Genomic DNA, 21,552 nt, shown 5'->3' on the forward strand with positions numbered 1-21,552 from the left:
TTTTGTTTTGGGGGTGGGGTTCTTTATTGCTGTTTTTTGTTGTTGTTTGAGACAAGGTTTTTCGGTGTAGCCCAGGCTGTTCTGGAACTCACTTGTACACCAGGCTGGCCTTGAACTCAGAGATCCACCTGGCTCTGCCTCTGAGTGCTGGGATTAATTAAGACATGCACCACCCTTGCACAACAAAATTGACATTTTTGGCATGTTAGTTTCATATTTATATTTGTTTTGTGGTGCTATGGATTGAATCAAGGGTTGTATACATGATAGAAAAATGCTATACCAAAGAGCTACATCCATACTCCATTTTCTATTTGTCTTCTTCATTAGAGATAAGTTTATGAAGATAGTCTCTTTTCTTCACTCCTGGGAAGATCAAATACAAAAATATCCTAGAGACATTATTGGTCCCAAATGGATATCTGTTTATTAATCCAAGGACAAAGAATAACACAGATTTTCCTAAAACTTATTTGCCTTTTGATTCTTGTATGAACAATATGTCTGGCTTTTTACATTTCATCTAGGAATTGAGCTGTGTGTTTCCACCCATGAGGATAAACTTGGCTGAGACTATAATGAGAATTAACAGAACCACTTCAGTGACAGAATTCCTCTTCTCTGGATTTCCCCAGTTTGAAGATGGAAGTTTCCTCTTCTTCATTCCTTTGTTCTTCATTTACATATTCATTGTTATTGGAAATCTCATTGTGTTTTTTGCAGTCAGGATGGATACCCGTCTTCACAACCCCATGTACAATTTTATCAGCATTTTCTCATTTCTGGAGATTTGGTATACCACTGCAACTATTCCCAAAATGCTCTCCAATCTCATCAGTAAGCAAAGGACCATCTCTTTGATTGGATGCCTGCTACAGATGTACTTCTTCCATTCACTTGGAAATTCAGAGGGTATTTTACTGACAACAATGGCTATTGACAGGTATGTTGCCATCTGTAATCCTCTCCGGTACCCAACTATCATGACTCCCCGGCTCTGTGCTCACCTCTCTGCAGGTTCCTGCATCTTTGGCTTTCTTGTGTTGCTTCCAGAGATTGCTTGGATTTCCACACTGCCCTTCTGTGGCCCCAACCAAATTCATCAGATCTTCTGTGACTTTGAACCTGTGTTGCGTTTGGCATGTACGGACACCTCCATGATTCTGGTTGAAGATGTGGTTCATGCAGTGGCCATCATCTTCTCTGTGTTGGTTATTGCCATCTCTTACATGAGAATCATCACCGTGATCCTGAGGATCCCCTCTGGTGAAGGCCGTCGGAAGGCTTTCTCTACTTGTGCTGCCCATCTTGGTGTCTTCTTGATGTTCTATGGCAGTGTCTCCCTCATGTATCTGCGTTTCTCAGCTACTTTCCCACCAATTTTAGACACAGCTATTGCACTAATGTTTGCAGTTCTTGCACCCTTTTTCAACCCTATCATCTATAGTCTGAGAAATAAGGATATGAAGATAGCAATTAAGAAGCTACTCTGCTCTCAGAAGATGCTGCCTACATCTGCAAGCTAATCTGTTCATAGATGTCTGTCTCTGTAGATTTTACCCCAACATATCAAACCCTAAAATTAGCACACAACTCATTTATCAGAAGACTGATACTCTTCATGTCTTTAAATCAGATAGAAAATACTCATCTAGATTACAATAAGGGGGTGAAATATGCAAAGCAAATATGAATGTCTAGGCAGTTCATGCTTTGTAAACTTGAATTTTATATAAAATTTTTACTGTATATGAGCACTAATAGCAAACACAGATTGTGAAATATAGTACTTAGTATAATAATATCTACCAGATGTTAAACTTTACTCTTAAATGATACTGCACACTAATTTTGTGACTTCAGAGAAAAAACTAATTAATTTTTTGCCTCTTAGTTTTGACATCTGTAAGTTTAAAAGTAATATATTTTAAAATTAAGACCTCACATATTAATTTAAAATTAAGTGAGCTATTCAAAGCCCTTTGAAATATTATAAAAGGCCAGTAAAACCCAGTTACCAGCTGTTATTATTTGCCATTGACAATCATTTGGATGCTTTAAGGAATGTTATAATAAAAATATATTAAAACATATATCTAGGAATCTTACATGTGGTTATTATTTATACCATTTTTGTTTCTATTATTTATCTGAGGTATGGAAATATTCCACCTTCATTTCTTTTAAATATTTTGTTGAATTGATCCAACTTAATTTAATTGGATTTTTTATTGAAAATGATCTTCACATATTTACAAAAAATAGAAATAGATGATAGATAAATAGGTAGAAAATAGGTAAATAGATAATCTATAGATGATAGATAGACAGATAACATAATAAATATTCAGGTAGACAGACTATAAATAGGTAATAGGAACTGCAATATTTTTGTGTGCTTTGAAATGTGCTTCATGCAATGTCACCAAGAACTAACTACCTGCAATTCAAGGATAGATGTCTGTAGTAATAAAACAATTCAAACTCATATATTACAATTTTATTTCTCCCCAAATCCACTGGACATAAAGTTAAGACTATGACAAGCATTGAAAAATATTTTTAAAATAACAAAAAGTGAAATGTGTATGAAACTGCATTTTGATGCTTGTGGTGGATTTTTAGCAGTCTGAAATGTCAAATATCAAACTTCTTTAAGAAAAGAAAACAAAAGTAGTAGTTCTTGTGGACAACACAACCAAACTATTATTTGATTATGTCAATTATATGATACACTAATAACAAAAAGCATACACTTTAAAAACATCCACACATTACAACAAAACACCAAAGTAAAACATAAACAAAATATGATCACCCCTGGGGAAGAAACCAGTTCCCTCAAGTGGTTTTCATCATTTCCTCAGGTACAATACAAGTGAGGTGTAAATAAGGAAGGGGAATCTGCTAGATTTTATAGTAGAAATTAGAAGAGATTCCCATATGGGAAACTACACTTGCATCATGAGAGGGAGCCAAAGTTTGGAGAAATAATGTCTATTGAAGAACGATGGATGGTGAAAATGAAGTCAACATTTATATGTGATATCCCATCTCACACTGGACCTGTATGCTTGGATTTATTGAGAGAAAAGTCTGAGGATAAACTGAAACACACAATTTAGAGAAGTGGTCCCTAGGATACTAAGACATTGGAAAGTATAACATCACAACAGTCATTCCTTTGCTAGACTTTGGGACATACTTTCATTCTCCTATGAGCATTTAGATCATTGACATTCATTCATATTTGCAATCATAAATGTATATTCTGTCTTCCATCTGTCTGTCATTCTATTTTTCCTCCCCTTTCTTTCTCAGGGAATACACACAGAGACCTTAATCTCCCACTATAACACTTCATGTTTTAATGTCACTAGCTTTGTCAATCCAAGCAGAGGGTACAATCATTAGTTGAACTACTGAAAAGAAAGTTGTTTAGAGACTGAAATTAAATGGTTTCTCAGGAAATAGATTATTTCTGCTCTACAAACAATTAAATTATTTCATAACTAAAATCCAAAGACACTCTAGATGCTTCATACTGCTATCTGCAATATACCTGCCAGGGTCATGTTACTATCTCTACCCAGAGGCTACTGATTGCTTTATCCTTCATGTTATATATTGCATCTAAAGTTTCTAATTATCATTAATCCATATGACAGAATCCAGTTGGTAACAAACCCAAAACTATACATACCAAGCTTACATTCAAGTATACAGCAGGGAAGACTGCACATAGGAACTCATTAAAATTATTACAGCATAACATATATATAGTGTATATTTAATATAAATTTTAATATTATATAATATTTATAATTATTCACAAAATATCAAATTACACATTTAGAATGAAACAGTCTTATTTTCTTCTGTGTAGGTTTTCAGGGTAATTTTCTGTTCAGATTTCCTACCACACACCACACTGTCTCTATCTGCAGACATGCAAAAAGGGCAAATCCAGGAGGATCACTTCTTTGTCTTTTCGGTACACTCTGGTAGACTCATGAACAAGAAACAATAATTGAAATACTGAATAAAGTGGTTACTGTGCTTATTAAGGTGAGAACAAATTGGAAAAAAATATATTTATTGACAAGTTTGGTCCAGAAATCTGAATGAAAGAGTTAACTAATTAATCTCATGAGAAATGATGTTTGTTGTAGTATATAGGAGAAATCCCCCACAGAGTTCATACCTCTTCTTGCTAATTCCTGAGATGAGTGTGGTGTGACTATAACTTGCTTTTTGAGTGCTGAAGAAAGGTCAATAATGCAGAGACCTAGAGAGACTGAGGCGTCCCTCTGTTCTGGATCAGAGGTAAGTAGCGTCACCAATGCTTGCAGAGGAATATTGAATAGGCTTATGTGCCACCGAAAATTTCATGGCTCAGTTTCACCACTTGTGTGATGAAAGTGATGATCTTATCTCTGTAGAACTTTCAAAGAATCAGGATGCAAGTGTATACACCATGCTGGGGCAGCAGCCACTGCAGCCACTCATTATACTAAAGTATACATTAATTAATTAGTGCTATTGCTAATACCATATCTTCTCATTGTTACAACATTATGAGCATATATGAACACTCCCCTCTTACAAATTGGGGTAGTCTTAAAACTCAATGACGCTGAATAATTTGAAGTGTCACAAGTATGTAAATGATAGAAAGGATTTAAGTGCTAGCATTTGATTTATAATGTCCAATTGTAACCACTACTATGGACTGATTTTATGTTGCGAGAAAGCAGAAGATAGAGAAGTGTTATATGTAAGTGCAAGGCTCCAGCACACAGAGGGTTTTTGTAGTTATAGAAAACAACATGAAAAATAGAATTAAAAGGAAGACTAGAGTAGGTGGATGCTTGTAGGTGAAATAACAGTGTGTCAAGGTTTGAATATGTTGGCTTGGAGCTCATGAGAAAAATTGTAGAAAAAATTGAAGATTTTATAGGCATTTCTAATTGAAATCCCTTTAAGTTAGTAAGATTGCCAAGCAGTATATAAAACAAGAAATTAGGGAGGGAACTTAGGAAATGGGTTCTTGAAGAAGAGTATAAGATGATGTTTATTGATATGAGATAGAAGCGGCAGAGTGAGAATGGGAGTTGCATCTAAAAATAAATGTAACAAGGCAGACCTGCCCTTAAGAGACACTTGGAGCTGGAGGCATTGAAATAGAAGGAATGGTACCTGAGGAAGAGAAATGGAGTGTAGCACATGTCAGGCAGGACTGGGTAATAACTATGAATGACTGGCAGAATAGCACCAGCAGGATGCTGAGGGACAAATGTGTAGCAAACAGTTAAGGTGCAGAAGAAATTAAGTGATCTGGATTTTATGATTTCATTACCTATCTAACAAACCACTGCCAATTGTGATGGCATGACATAGCCCACATACCTAGGTCAGAGGACAACTTCCCCTTTTGTTGAAGTAGAAATCCCCTTGTTTTCAGGATGGCGTGTTATATAAGCTGACTTCCTGCTCATTCTCATTTCTATACCTCCCATATCAACGAAGGAGTGCTGGAAATACAGATGTGTACCACTGCACCTGAATTTTTACTGCTTGCTGGAATTGAACCCAGCTTGCATAGCAAATACTTACCTGATGAACAGTCTCACTAGCCCCCAAGTTTACACTTGAATTGGCTTAAATCAATACATCAAATTAGTATGTATAAAATACAGTTTGATGTGGAAAACACATAACTGAACCTTTATCTTTTTACCTTTACTTTATGTTTCATATCATTAATATTGATATATGTGTGTTATTATAGTAAAAAATGATACAATAATATCATACAGTACAGCATGTATAGTCAATAGGGATGCATAGATGATATGCTGAGATAACTTCCAATAGTTATTGTACCCTTAAAGTGTTTAAAAATTTTTTAACCTGAAGTTCTACTTCTTCAAAGAACAAGATGGGGAATACCAGCAGATAGCAGTCACTATTCTGAATAGCAAGAAAGTAAATAAAGCATGCGCAAACACAATTACTCCCTATGATAGCTTCATGTTTATTTTCTTCTCTGCCTCTCATGAGTGATGTGTATTCTTTTCTTCTGCAGAAAGCTCCAGGATGGCAGCCTGCTGTACTTCTTCCCTTTGCTTTTCATCTATACTTTCATTGTCATTGGGAATCTATTGATTTTCTTTGCTGTAAGGCTGGACAGCCATCTTCATAATCCCATGTATAATTTTATAAATATTTTTTCCTTTCTGGAGATCTGGTACACCACAGCTACCATTCCAAAGATGCTGTCCAATCTTGTCAATGAAAAGAAGTCCATCACCATCACCGGCTGCCTCTTGCAAATGTATTTCTTTCACTCATTGGGAAATCCAGAGGGAATTTTGCTGATCAGCATGGCTGTTGACAGATACATTGCCATCTGCAACCCTCTTCGCTATCAGATGACCATGACACCCAGACTCTGTGTTCAGCTCTCTGCAGCCTCTTGCATATTCGGTTTCCTCATCTTGCTTCCTGAGAGTGTGATGATTTCTACTCTGCCCTTCTGTGGACCGAATCAGATCCATCAGATCTTCTGTGACTTGGTCCCTGTGCTGAGCCTAGCCTGCACAGACACTTCTGTGATTGTCATTGAGGACGTGATCCACGCAGTAGCCATTATCATCACTGTTCTTACCATTGCTCTGTCCTATGTAAGAATTGTCATCATGATCCTGAGAATTCCTTCTGCTGAGGGTAGGAAAAAGGCCTTTTCTACCTGTGCTGGTCACCTCATGGTCTTTCTGATATTCTTTGGCAGTGTATCACTCATGCACTTGCGTTTCAATGCCACTTATCTCCCGGTTTTAGAGACAGCAATTGCACTGATGTTTATTGTTCTTGCTCCCTTCTTCAACCCCATCATTTATAGTCTTAGAAACAAGGACATGGAGAATGCAATTAAAAGGCTCTTCTGCCTTCACAAAGTTTTGAACACATCTGAAAGTTAAATTTCAGCCACAGGTTCTTTGTTATTGTTTAAAGTATGTATTTAATACATTAGAAACATGGTATTCCTTTATCTATAACTAGCTCGTTGGTACATTGAAATCTGTCAACTGACTTTTTGTTTTGCTAATATGAAAGCATACTATTATTCTCTGTGTCATCATAAAATTTGTTCTGAATGTAATAAAGTAGTTTAATTTCTGTTTATAGGGTGTTTCTTAAAAATCTTATTCATTGCTTTTGAGAATAGAATAAAAAATCTTGTTCATTGCTTTTGAGAGTAGGATGATATAGCTTAACTAGAGATACACTGTACTATGAGGTATGATGCCTTTTTGCAAAATATCTTAGATGTAAAAAACCTGTTTATGAATTGTGAATTACCTGATTAGATAATGATGCAATATAGAATCATATTTTCCACAATAGATAGACAGACAGATAGATATCTGGGAGAGAGACAGAGAGAGAGAGAGTGAGAGAGAGAGAGAGAGAGAGAGAGAGAGAGAGAGAGAGAGAATATAGATGAAAAATACATAATTATAAATAGAAGATAGATGGATAAATGATAGATATAGATAGGTGATAGATTGATAAAATATAGATGTATGACAGATGATAGATTGGTTGATAAAAATACTAGTAGCTATATAGCTGAAAGACAGACAGACAGGACAGCACAGACAGAAGGATGGAAGCACAAATGGATAGATATATTTAGGTTTTAGGAAACCTCCAATACTACCTTCATGGTGGCTGTATTAACTTACTTTTACATGGCCAGTGCAGTACCTGTTTTTTTGTTTGTTTTGTTTTGTTTTGTTTTTGTTTTTCCTCTAGAGATTCATCAGGAATTTTAGGATATCATTTACTTAATTGTAATTTTTCAAAATCAACTTTTTAACAGTCATGGCATGGTACCAAACTGAAATTTTATTTGCACTTCCTGATCATAACTGAGAGAATTTTCATATAATTTTATGCTAATTTTATTATTTTGGTAGCTGTCTATATATTTTCTTATTTTTATTGGATTGGTTTATTATTATTATTATTATTATTGTTTTTTGTTATTATGTGGGTTTTTTTCAAGTTCCCCAAGTAGCATACATATTAAGTCTTTGGCAGGTATTTGGAAGGTCTCTCCTTCCATTCTACAGGTTACTTCTTCACTCCACTGATGACTGCTTTGCTAAGCAAAAGCGCTTTAGATTTATATATCATTTGTAACTCATTTTTTATTTTGTTTCCTATATGAAGATAAAAATCTTTCTTAGAGTATTTTGAAGTGTTTTCCTATATTTTCATATAGTCATTTTTAAAAGCATAACTTATATTTTCATTTTTATTACTAATTTAACTTTTGAGATTTTAATCTTAGTATCTCGCCTCTATTTTTCTCTTTCCCCAAACCAAACCCTTCTACATACCCCTTCTTGGTCTCTTTCAAGTTCATGGCCTTTTCTTAAAATATTACATACATATATGCATATATATTTTTAATATTACATGATTTCTGTATAAATGTTGCCTGTAAGTATGTTTCAGGACTGACCATTTGGTATTGGGTAACCAATTGATATGAGTGTCCCTGAGGAACACCATTTCTTTCACTTTCTGCATCCGTTAGTTTTCTGTATTTCTTTGTGTAAAATTCAGGTCTTGTGGGCTTTCCCTAGTTTCTACTAGTATATCTATTATTGCCCCCATTCTGCTCATGTTTATGCTGTCATGATGATGAGACAGTATGGATGCAGCTTCTGACTCTAATAGGAGAATCAATCTCACAACAACTGGCTCTTGCAATTTTTCTGGCCCTCCTTTTGCAATGTTCTCTGAGCCATAGGTGCAGGATTTTGCTTTGTAAATATATCTATGTGAAGTAGACCTTACAGCTCCTCATTTTGTTGGACTGTGGGTTTCTGTGTGCTACAAAGAGACGTTTTCTTGATTATGGGTGAGCACTATACTTGTCTGTGGGTATAAGAACAAATATTTAGCATATAGTTAGTTTATGCTATTTATGTTATTTATGCTAGTTTAGTAATGAAGTTAGTTTGCCTCAGAGATCCATGACTTCAGTAGCCCTGAGTAGTTGGCTAGGTTTCTAGTAACAGAAATGATTTATTTCTGGTTGAGCAAGTCTTACGTCCAATTAAAGAGTGTTCATTTCCAAAAAGAGTAATAGTGTAATTCTGGTCATTGTGGTTATTAGGCATCATTGCAGGATAGGACTTTGGTTGCTTTTCTCCTTTGCAAGCTTGCATGGTGCCTTCTTCTACCATGAACACTAGTCTTCAAGGAGGAGGCATTCAGTAAGTTCCAGTGTAGAGACCTCTGGACCTTATATCTGAAGTGTATGGTGTGTTCAGCCATAAGGACTCACCTTCTACCTCTGGGGGGAACAAAGGTCAATAGCAATGGTCTGTAACATGTTGGGAGTCTCTTGGACAAGTCTAAGCAATAACTCAAATGAGAGTTTCTTATACCTGGTATTGAGGCTTTGTTGGGTGGTCTTTGGCTCATAGAGGGTTCCCATAAACCCAAATGAGAAATTTTCACTTAAACTACAAATGTGTAGGAATATGCAGACTTATGTGTTTTCTAGGTATTTTTAAGGAAGATAGTTAATCATATGATTACTTAGGACTTTTTTGTATATTCTTTCTTTTATTTTTCCCCTTTCTCACCCCATATTTACTTTCCTCTAACATCCCTACTTAGAGCTTCTTTTTTCCCCCATTTTCCTGATCAGAGTACTTGTATCCTCCTATTCTCCTTGATATTGCATCCAGTCATTTCTTATTCTGGAATTCTTAAATTTATGTCATTAAGAGAAATTATGATGTATTGCCAGGTATGATGGAAGATAGTCAGTGGGAAAGCTCTTGGCTAGTATGTTCATGACCATTGGCTCAATTCTCAAAGCCAAAACAAAAATAAAACTTAGCTAAAAGCAATATGGTCCCAAGAAACTAAAAAAATTGAAATATATATTAAAAAAGGAAATAATAACTAAGGAAGTAAAATCTCCTTTCAGAAAAAAAGTACAAAATATTATTGATGCCTTAACCAAGATGCCTGGTGGAGCCTGAAAAGGGGAGGATGTGTTTGGTCCTGTGGTGACTTTATATCCTAGAGCAAGGTAGTACCCAAGGAGGGCTTCCCCTTCTCTTAGGGAAAGGAAGGAGTCATGGAGGAAAGACTTGTGAGGGTGAGACTAGGGGGAGAGAAGGGAGGAAAGCTGCAATCAGGATGTAAAGTGAATGAATAAATAAATAAATAAATAAATAAATAAATAAATAAATAAATAAATAAATGGGACTAAAAGAAAAGTTAAGAGGACATACACAAACATAGGGGGAATCTTACATTCATGTGTTATAAAAAAGAAATAATTAAAACTCTCATAACAAATGGAAGCTTCCTCCATGCTATCTATATTTCACAGTGACAAACGGTGTTATATATGCTGCTGGGACAAAATAAGCATCAACAACTTGATTCAACTGTTATCCCTAGAAACTACAACAGCCACCTGTCACACCACAAATGTCCACTGATCTAACAGTGGCATGGCTGTTATGGGTAACCAGCTACCTTTTTATTTAATTTAAGAACATGAAATAGAATTCATGCCTAGTGTTGTAAACCTAGCTTTTTAGAAAAAGAAAAACATGGCTAAAGCAGTATTTGTTCCCTCAGAGCCAATTCCCTACTGTTTATCTAAATTGACTTGCTGCCAAAGTGCTTTACAAGTGTTATATTTATACCCAGAGACAAATGGTCTTCCAACCCTTCATGAAAGAAGCAGTGTGGATTTGTATAGAATGCTGGTAACACAAAGATCCTTGGTATTTCATGGTGGGGAGAATAAGAGACTGCCGTGTGCATCCCTATACATGACACTTGTACTACTCTATCTAAGTCTCAGGGAACCATCACAGTAAAAAAGAATGTAAGATTGAAAAAATAAGCAAAAGAACTATGAAGTGCTATCATCCTATGGGTAAGACATAGACAGTGCTCTTGTGATCACGCAGTATCTAAGGCTACCTTCAATGGACCTACACAAGACTAGACATATCAACAATCAAACATAGATTGGAGACAGTTTCCAAAATCTTGAAATATCCTTGCTGAACTTTTGCCTACTAGACTGTGAGGGCAGGGTGATCATTGTCCTCAGTTGTACTGAAGAGCCCACCAGGCTTCAGTGGATAGTTTCAAACATGTGATCGCACAGATGGTCTCAAAACAAACAAACAAAGAAACTAATCGCCACAAGCCATTGATGTGGTAAAGGAATTTGTAGGGAGAAGAAGGGGCAAAGTGTTTGGGGAAGATCAGGAAAGAATCAGGAGTAACAGATCAGAAGGATCTATATACATGTACAAAATTAACAAAGAACAAATTTCACAATAAGTATGAAAATGGTCACCCTTCACAGAAATGAAGATAAATTTAAAAAATTCATATGGGACCACAAAATAAACCTGAACAAAACAATTCCTAAGCGAAATGATAGAAGCACAGTAGAGTTTATGACAAACTTCAGAATTGCAGTAAACTGAGTAGGATGGAACTGTCTTAAAAGAAATACAAGGACCAAAAGGAAACAGCAGGGGGTTCAGAAATAAACCTGTACCTCTGTAGTCAAATGATTCTCAACAGAATTGGCAAACATATGCGTTCAAGAAAGTGAGTCCTTTTTGATAAACGAGACTGGAAAAAACTGGATATCCACATGTTGAAGATTAAATTCTGGCCTCTATTTTACTCATACAAAAGTCAAACAAAATGACTCAAAATCAGAGGTAAATCTATGCTTTTGTAAACAAAAGAAAACAAAACAAACACAAAACAAACAAACCATCGAACCATAACACGTGACTAGAAAGAAGGCTCAGCTCAACAGCTAAGGGCACGAGCTGCTCCTCTAGAGGCTGGAAGTTCAGGTCTCAGGATATACATGCAAGCTCATAAGTGTCTGTAATTGCAGTCACAGGATATCCAACCCCCTCCATGAGCCTTAGATATACACACATAGTATACAGACAGATATACAGACCAACAGACAAATTCTTTCCTGAATCATGTTAATGTTTACTCCTAAAGTTTCATTAATTGAGATTTTGTTTTGTCTTTTTTGTTCCTTAATTTTAAAAGTAGTAGGTATACTGAAAGACAAATAAGTCCTATTACATTGTTGGTATTGTTACCTACTTATGGCAGTCTCCTGTATAAAATAAATTCTCTTCTCCTGTGATATATTGTTACTAATGTATTATAAAATACAATCTCTTTTTCCATTTTTATCTCAGGGTCATCTACCTGATCTCTAATTCTTCTCTCTGTCTTCCAGTTATTTTACGTTTCACTCATCCCAATAATACACAAATACACACACACACACACACACACACACACACACACACACACACACACACACACACCTTTATTAAATTTACTTCTAAATGGCAAAATAGTCATTATATTAGAACAAACAATGTTTAATTATAATTATTCTTCCCATGGAGAAAAATCAATTCCATTTTGATGGTAATTTAATGCAGCCATAATTTGTTGGTGCTGCCTCCCCTTGAGAAATAATGGAGTGGGGGATATAGGAGTAAAAGAAGAAAATGAGTAGGAGACACAGTATAGAATAGGGGAAACAGATCAACCATTGACACATTTTCTGGTGAAAAATAAGAAATGGGAAGCATCCAGCAGATGAATAAAACAAATTTAGACAGACTTCGTGCAGCCTTTGAGAAAATAAAAAGGGAGTTTTTCATTTTCATTTTTGAAACATGCATGGTTTTCTAACACATGAATTTTTTAATAGAAATCACCTTCTATTCTATGCATTAATTTATTCATGGCCCTTGTCAGAAAATCACCTCCAATACTGCCCTCACCCTCCTTCCCTCTTTCTTTCTACAACACAGAATAATAACAGCATCCATGCATGGCTGTTTTGGCCCAGCAGTTCCTGCTGTCATATCTAAATAGAGAATGGCTTTTTCAATCCCAACACTGATAAAGGGTATGACAACGCTCAGCAGGATCTGTAAGACTCCTCTCAACACTGACTCTCCTGACCCAAGGATCCAATTAACAGAAAGCACAGAACAAGTTCATCTCCCACTTGACCCCAGGAGGGAAGTGTTTCCTCTGTATTCTTGAGGGAATAAAACCTCATTGGAACTCACATTCCCTTCAGGATGGACCCAAGGATGCGTATAAGAACTTTTTAGAGGTGCTGAAAGAACAAGGACAGAGATTCACAGGGACAGAGTAAAAAAAAAAAAAAAAAAAAAAAAAAAAAAAAAAAAAAAAAACCTGACTATTTAACAGAGGTGAGTTTGGCATTTCTGAGGTCAAAGGTGAGTGTTCATTTCTTTTACTTGGCATAAGACCCTCAGTAACTGACTGTTGAAGGTTCAAACTGTGAGAGCTTTGAGAGGTGTGGAAATTGAATCTTGTTTTGGCCATATGAGAAATTTCATCTTTCAAGCTCTAGGCTCTGCGGAATGACATAAGCAATAGTAATCAGTTATTCATCCTGTGCTCCACTCCATGAGTGTAAGTGATGACAATTTCCCTTGCCATCTGCCTACTTTACAGATTTATCCTGTTTTAACTGTGCTTTTTACAATTAATTCAAGTTGTTTTCATCGGAAAATAAACTATTTCCAAGTGTCTAATCTCTACTGAGGGTAAACTATGCACTAATAGAATCCAGTGACAAAACAAAAACAAAAACAAAAAAAACAAAAACAAAACAAAAAAACCCTGCAGCAACAGTGTCGGGATTCTGGTAGAGACCATATAGAGGATGAATGTGAAAAGAAAAACTAAGGAGTACACGTGTGGGCACATGTGCATGTATGTGCACGCATGCATGCCTGCGAGAGTATGTGTAAGTGTGTGTGTTTGTGTGTTCGTGTGTGTGTGTGTGTGTGTGTGTGTGTGTGTGTGTGTGTGCGTGTTTAAATATGTGGAGGAAATGACACTAGCAACAGTCAATGGCCTTTTCTTAAGAGAAAAGTGCTGAATTGTGACTTCAGGATAGATCAGAGTTAGTCAGTTAAAACTCACCACAGTCTATAGTGTATATCATGATGAACTTTGAAACTGCCACAGTGAAATATGAAAAAGTGAAGATGAAGAATGTTATACATGGAAATTTGGGACAATGGAAAGTGATGGGAGAGTATTTTCTTCAACTGAAAGTGTGTATTGACCAGATATTAAGAACCAGGTCTTAACTAGTGTTCCTGAAGACTTAAAGAACGAGCAATGAACATGACTGTCAACACATAAAAGCATAAAATTATGATTTAAGTAACAAATAGTCTTTAAAATGTTGCTATAAAAGTGGAAAACACAGGAATGATGGTTTATTGGAAATCAATAGCAAAACATTTCGAAGAATAGTAGGCTTCTGTGTCTGATTCAAAATATCATTATAACCTAAGGACTGGTATTTCCACTTATTTGATATTGATATGGCAGGGATACATAAGGCAAAATTGTTTCTGAATAGCAAAAATGGGGAAAAACTACTTCATAAATTATTTTGAAAGTATCACAATCTGAAGGAGAAATATCTAGGATAATTTTCTCACACAGCCCATCTATAAAGGAAATAAATGCCATAAATATCAATAATGAGTTCTTTCATAAATTAACTTATTTGATTAAAACTTCTAAACACAAATACTTTTCATGCGCACTGGAAGACATAAGACTCAGAGAGATTAGGTAACTTGCCAACTCTCCAGTTAATAGTGGACAGAATGAAAATTCAGGCTCAGTATGTTTGGCATGAATCCACTCTATTAATCATTATAATACTCTCACACAAAAGTAGAGATATAGGCAAGTTATTCTGTGTTTTGAATATTAAAAACTGAAAATCACAAGTCCCCTCTAAAGGGATATATATATAGTGACATTTACATATGTGTATGTATATGCTTGCATGTGTGTGCACAAATTAAGTATGTGTATTCATGCATATGCAAGTGGAAACTAGAGGTCAATGTCAGGTGTTGTCTTCCAACATTTCCTATCTCATTTTTTTCAGACAGGTACTCTCACTGAAACTGAATTTCACCCATGTGGCTATCTGGCTGGCTATCAAACTTCTGTGGTCCTCTTGTCTCCACATCCCAGCACTGGGATTATAAGTATGGCTGTCAACAGCCAGCACTTCTACATGGACACTATGAACCTGAAATCAGGTCCTCAGCCATCTGTTGTGACAGCCCCAATATTTACATGTGTACTGCTTTGAATTTCTTCCATGTGAGTTGAGTGTGGCTTTTCCCTCATTCACAGGTCACTCAGATGGTGATATGGAGAATGGAAACCTATCTACCGTGACTGTGTTTGTCTTCACTGGGTTCCCCCAGCTCAAGAATGGTGGCCTCCTGTACTTTTTTCCTCTACTGTTCATTTACATCTTTATTGTGACAGGAAACCTGATGATCTTTTTTGCTGTAAGGTTGGACACTCGTCTTCATAATCCCATGTACAATTTCATAAGTATCTTCTCATTTCTTGAGATGTGGTATACAACAGCTACCATACCTAAGATGCTCTCCAATCTGATCAGTGAGCAAAAGACCATTTCCTTCATTGGCTGCCTCTTGCAGATGTACTTCTTCCATTCACTTGGAAATACCGAAGGGACCCTTCTGACTGTCATGGCTATTGACAGGTATGTTGCCATCTGTAATCCACTCCGCTACCCAAACATCATGACACCCAGGCTCTGTGCTCAGCTCACTGCTGGTTCTTGTGTATTTGGCTTCCTCATCCTTCTACCTGAGATTGTGTGGATTTCTACTCTACCTTTTTGTGGCCCCAATCAAATCACTCAGATATTCTGTGATTTCACCCCTTTGTTGAAGTTAGCCTGTACAGATGCCTCAGTGATCTTGGTTCAAGATGTGATACATGCTCTCGCTATTCTGATCACAAGTCTGATTATTTCTCTTTCTTACATAAGAATTATTGTTGTTATCCTGAGCATCTCTTCAACAGAAGGTCGCAAAAAAGCTTTTTCCACTTGTGCTGCCCACATTGCTGTCTTCCTCTTGTTTTTTGGCAGTGTGGCCCTTATGTATCTTCGATTCTCTGCCACCTATACACCATTCTGAGACAACACCATTGCTCTTACATTTTCTGTGTTTGCCCCTCTTTTCAATCCTATTATATACAGCCTGAGAAATAAGGACATGAAAGATGCAATTAACAAACTCATTTGTACTCAAAAAGTATCCAATGAATCACATAGGTAATTTATACTACTGCCTTTTAAAGTTAAAGATCCTTTTCTAAAAACCTGATGCTGAAGAATGACTGCAATTTCAAAGATTATGCAATTGATCAACTACTTTCTCCAATGAGCTGATAGATGGTCATATAAATTCTATCTGCTGAGAAATCACCAAGATTATGAAATTAACATGTTTTGTCTTAACTTTGTCAACCACTGACAAATAAATATATATTCATTTCAGAATAGTTAAGTGTAAAACTATGAAGAACATTTATGGGTATCCCTTTTCTGAGTCAGATTCTTGGCCACTGTAATCTTCACTAAGATCTTTACAATAACATTAGCATTTTTACCAACTCATGTTGCAATGCCTCTCTCTGTTGTTGAGTTATTAATAAACCAAAACCTTATAACAAACATTGGCAAAAAAGAAAACCTTCCTTGCATCTAACCTGTAGATGTTCACTTACAACTTTGTTTCCTTTCCAGTTACTAATCTAATTGTTTAAGACACATATATCCATGTGCTGTGACTGTAAAATTTCATCAGCAGGACATCATAGGCTCTATTTGGTATTGTGTCAAACACTATAAAAGGAAATTGATCTTTACATAAAGTCAATATGAGTAAACTGAGAATATAAATACATGTATTTCATTTATCACTCTAAAATATTTTTCATGTTTCCTTTTGACTGAAGTGCAAAACACATAATTTTGAAGTAGAATATTTAATATTAAGCATATGTGACTTCATAGCTTATATTTGTAAAACCGGGAATTTTATACTAAGGTTTATGTACCCACCTAATATTTACTATAGCTTAATTGTAAAATATTATAGTGATGTGCTATACATTTTCTCTATTTTGAAATTTTATATTTCTCTGTATTATTGTCCTTATAAATCCAGTTAAGTTATATTCTTGCATAAAATTCCTTTTCTAAAATATTGTCTCAAGATAAATGTCAAGAAGTTATATATTACATAAAAATTTGAATATATTTATCATAACTGATAAAACATTGGCTACATAAACAGTTGTACAACAAACGCATGAATGTAATTTGTGGCATAATATCAGGTCTATAGTTTCAATCTGATCTCTGTATTTTGTGGAGCCTATTGATCTGATCATTTGCAAAATGAAGTTGTAGTGTAACTAAAAAAAGATTCTGATATGTTGAATTATATTCTTATAAAAAGTATAATGTGAATTATACATTCCTAGAAAAAGTATAAATGTATAACCTTGCAACAAGTGTACTCTCAGTGGGTTGTAGGCAATAGGCAACTTCCTGTCTCATACATCTAGGTTGATATTTCTCTTACTTGGCTATTGAGGAGCTAATGGACAGTCCTAGGACATACTGTTTCATAGTTAGGCTTGCCCAGGGTAGCTGCCTTATCTCAGTGATATATCCTCCTTAAGTTACTCTTTCTCTTTCTTTAGTTTTCCCTCCTTTTCTTTTTCTTCCTCCTCCTATTTCTATTGTGATGTTATCTAAACATTATTGAGTATGAGAATACTTTTCACCAAGACAAAAATGGCTTCAGTTCTATGACTGGACAGCTGGATCCTCTTTCAAGACTTTAAAATGTAATGGAGATGGCCTATGGGATATTGAGAAGAAGCTGATCCAGATAAAACACAGTGGGTTGGGTACTAGAAAGCTTCAGGAGAAGGAAAATTAAAGAAAGATGGAGCAAACAGTCAAGAGATGGGGAACGGGAAATCACAAGTGGTGAAGAACCTCAGCTCTATGTGGAAAGGGAAGAACAGCCTGAAGATGGAGTCTGGGCAGATCAGAAGTGGGGTCTAGTAGAGGGTGATAATGAAGACTGGGGTGATGAGCACTTGGAGCTAATCAAGGTTGATGAAAATTTGTCTGAGTAAGGGGATAATGGCAGAGAAAGTGCCAATAATGAGGAAACACTGAAGTACATAGTGTGCTTTAGAGATCTCAATATTTCTTTACCTAGACCCTTGTCCAATATGATAACTACACCAGATCTTCACTGCTAGCTTCTGTACATTCACACTCTTCCTACACATATCTTTTCTCTGTTTATTAATTCATATGGCTCCAAACCTGCTTCTACTCTCCTTTTCCTTAATGTTTAATTTTTATTTGGTTATTTAACTATTAATATGTAAACTTGTATTTATAATGACTATTCATCTGCTTATTCTTCTGTTAATTTTTATTCTCAATTTTTTATTTTAGTTTTGACAACTCTATGGTTTTTATTTTGATGCATCTTTATGATAATGATGTAGCGTGCATTTTTACTTAACTGTCTCCAAAGTAATCTATTCTTATGCAGGAAATATAGTTTTCCATTTATACATAACTTTAGTAGTGGCTTTCCTGCATGGAAAGGAAATCTCATTTAGTTGTAGCAGATGAGAACAACTTTTAGTTAGAGCAATGTCTGAGATCCCCATGAGTGCCCTGAGATTCAAAACAAATATAGCAATTAATTTTGTGAATGGGACTTGGTTTCTGAAATGCACCCTTTAGAAGAGTGCTGTCATAATCTTCATATTTGTTTACTCTAGAGGATATTGTATATTTTGTGAGGATCCTGATTCTTTGAACATTTGTTTTTTTTTTTCAAAATCAATTTAAAATCAGTGTAAATCATTATTATTATTTTTCTCTGGAGGGGGAAAAGTGTCTATATATTTAATTGATCTTATAATGTTTTAAAATCTAAAAGAACAGTGTACCATGGTATATTATAATTTATAAATGTTAAATATCACAATTTATGAGTTTTCAGTAAAAACAGCAATACACACAACAATGCAACTAGTATATTTACTAGATTTGTCATTATGTATAAATGGGATGCCACCAATATTTAAGTATACAATTACTCCTCTTTTCATTGTTCCATGCATCTCCCTGACAGTACCAACACCATGCAAATCTGAGTCCTAGATCTTCCTCATTTTGATTCACTAAAACATCAGCACTGTTAAGAGAGTCACAGAAAAGGGAGGAGTAAATATAAACCGAAGAGTAAACTTATTCTCATGTCTCAAGCTCCCAAGCCCATTTGAAATGAACCAGGGATCCTTAGGCCTGAGATTCTCCTAATTACTAGCCTGAACTGTTTTTTTCCCAACTGAAGCCATTATGGGTACAATTGTTTTCTCCTAGTCTTGAATCATTTATGTACAATTCCCAAGAGAGTCAATCATTTTACTCATTTAAAGAACAAAAGAAGGGAAGAAAGGGGGAGAAGATCCACAAAGGAGACTCAGATTGTCTATCACTGACTTTATGAAAGAAATTGAGCTTAGATAGAGGACTCAGGTGAAAGCATCGTGAAGGAAGTTGGTTCTCTCATGGCAGTTAGAGACTTCACAAACATCAGTGTAGCAAAGGTAGAGTCTTCATTCATGTTTATTCTGATTTTGGACTCCAACAGCAGCAAGGTCAGTGGATTAACTATTTGGAGGGGAGATGGAAGACACTTAGGGAAAAATCAAAACAAAACAGCAATACACACACACTAAAGCAGAGGGTGGTACCGCTGGGTCTCTAGGTACTGTGAATAGCCTTTGAGATGGCTTTTGAAAGATTTGAAAGAATATTCTGGGCTGAGCCAGTACAACATAAAAAGGTTCGAATTAGCAGGTTTCTCTATACAAAGGGCTGCTTTAACTTTTATACAGACAGGAACTGGTTTGGATTTATGACATGTTTCAGAAATGTTACCCTAGGTTTAGAAAGTTGATGTCACTGACAACTGTACTAGACTCATCACAAGAGAAATTTGTACAAGGATAGATTCAGTAGGTAAAGATGAAAATTGCTGCTTTTGGTCAGGTTCTCCCCATGCTTTCTGTGGCATAACAGCATGAATTTAGAGATTACAGAAAGGTCTGGGTCTACTTGGAAGCTGCATTCTTGAGCAAGTGTCAAATCCACATTTTAGAACCATGCTCTGAAGGCCAGAGTTAGAAGACATGCTAGTTACTGTTGAGGACATCAATATTTATATTTAAAAATACAGTTATGTGCATTTTTTTAAAAATCAGGAAAAATAGGAAAACATTCTAAATAATTAACATGTATGTATAGGCAGATAGATATGTGTGTGTGTGTGTGTGTGTGTGAGAGAGAGAGAGAGAGAGAGAGATGGAGAAAGAAAGAGGGAGAAGGAGAGGGAGAGAGAGAGAGGGAGAGAGGTGGAGAGAGAGGAAGAGAGGGAGAGAGAGGGGGAGAGAGAGATGGTGGATAAATAGGATAGATGATAGATACAGATAAGCACAGATATGATAAGAACTCAGATTCTCCTACCATATACATACATATATCATAAGCAATAGAGTAAGCAGAGATGCAAAGGCGAAACCCTTGAACTTGGTTAGGAAACAAACAGATGTTGAAAGGAAATAAGAAACAGATATTTCTGGAAAGAGAGTCTCCTCTTACAGATGTTTAGAAGGTAGAACCAGAAGGTTGCACTTAAGGCTTTTCTTCTCTGAGGCCCGTCTGCTTGGGTAATAAATGCCCATCTTTCCTGGAATCTTCCTCAACTTTTACACACACACACACACACACACACACACACACACACACACACACACACACACACACACGTCCAAGTATTTTCTCACAGACACACCAGTCTATGCAGAGTAGCATCAACCCTAATGGCCTTATTTTAACTCAAGTCCATTTGAGATGCTGTGTGTGAAATGCAGCTACACTCTGAGGTCCTGAGGTTTAGATACTTGGTGTGATTTTTTTCAGGGGGATGGTCTTGGGACACAATCGGTGGTGCTTAAACACTGGGTAACTATAAAACTCCTCGGGCTGAGAGGAGAGTCAATGTGGGACCAAGATAGAGAGTCAGACCAGAGATTAATTGTTGTTAATATAAAAGAACAAAGGCCAAAGGGAACTGGGTACTGGGAATCTTGAAGAAATGAAACATTGAATTAAAATGACTCTTCTGAATGGAAAGGGATAGAGATGAGAAAATAAAAGGAGAGCAGAATTTTGAGTTATTTATATACTTGGGGGATAAAAAAAATTAAAATACCTGGCCTATGGAGATGAGTGGAAACTAATATAAGAAGCCGAAAATAGGTAATTTATTTAAAGTGATTGGGAAAATAGAGAGAATGATTATCCATGGCACTAGAAAAATCTTTATGTGAAGAAATAGTCTTAAGTAGAAATGCAGTGTCCTCCAAATGAACATATTTGATACTGACAGAAAAATAAACCATAGAGGTGAAATAAATTAT

At 35.8% G+C, this 21,552-nt stretch overlaps 1 protein-coding gene and 2 pseudogenes across 2 annotated transcripts; all 3 read left to right on the forward strand.

Moving 5' to 3' along the window:
* Nucleotides 1-578: 578 nt before the first annotated feature.
* On the forward strand, nucleotides 579-1,526 carry Olfr424 (olfactory receptor 424). The gene has a single exon (NM_146721.2). The coding sequence runs from the start codon at nucleotides 579-581 to the stop codon at nucleotides 1,524-1,526; it is 948 nt and encodes a 315-aa protein (NP_666932.2).
* Olfr258-ps1 (olfactory receptor 258, pseudogene 1) lies at nucleotides 6,023-6,914 on the forward strand (annotated as a pseudogene).
* On the forward strand, nucleotides 15,314-16,363 carry Olfr421-ps1 (olfactory receptor 421, pseudogene 1; annotated as a pseudogene). Its single transcript, NR_047667.1, has one exon. The product of NR_047667.1 is annotated as an olfactory receptor 421, pseudogene 1, transcript variant 1, non-coding (transcript).
* The last annotated feature ends 5,189 nt before the right edge of the window (nucleotides 16,364-21,552 follow it).

The sequence above is a fragment of the Mus musculus genome, chromosome 1 (assembly GCF_000001635.26).
Source record: "Mus musculus strain C57BL/6J chromosome 1, GRCm38.p6 C57BL/6J".
Lineage (NCBI taxonomy): Eukaryota > Metazoa > Chordata > Mammalia > Rodentia > Muridae > Mus > Mus musculus.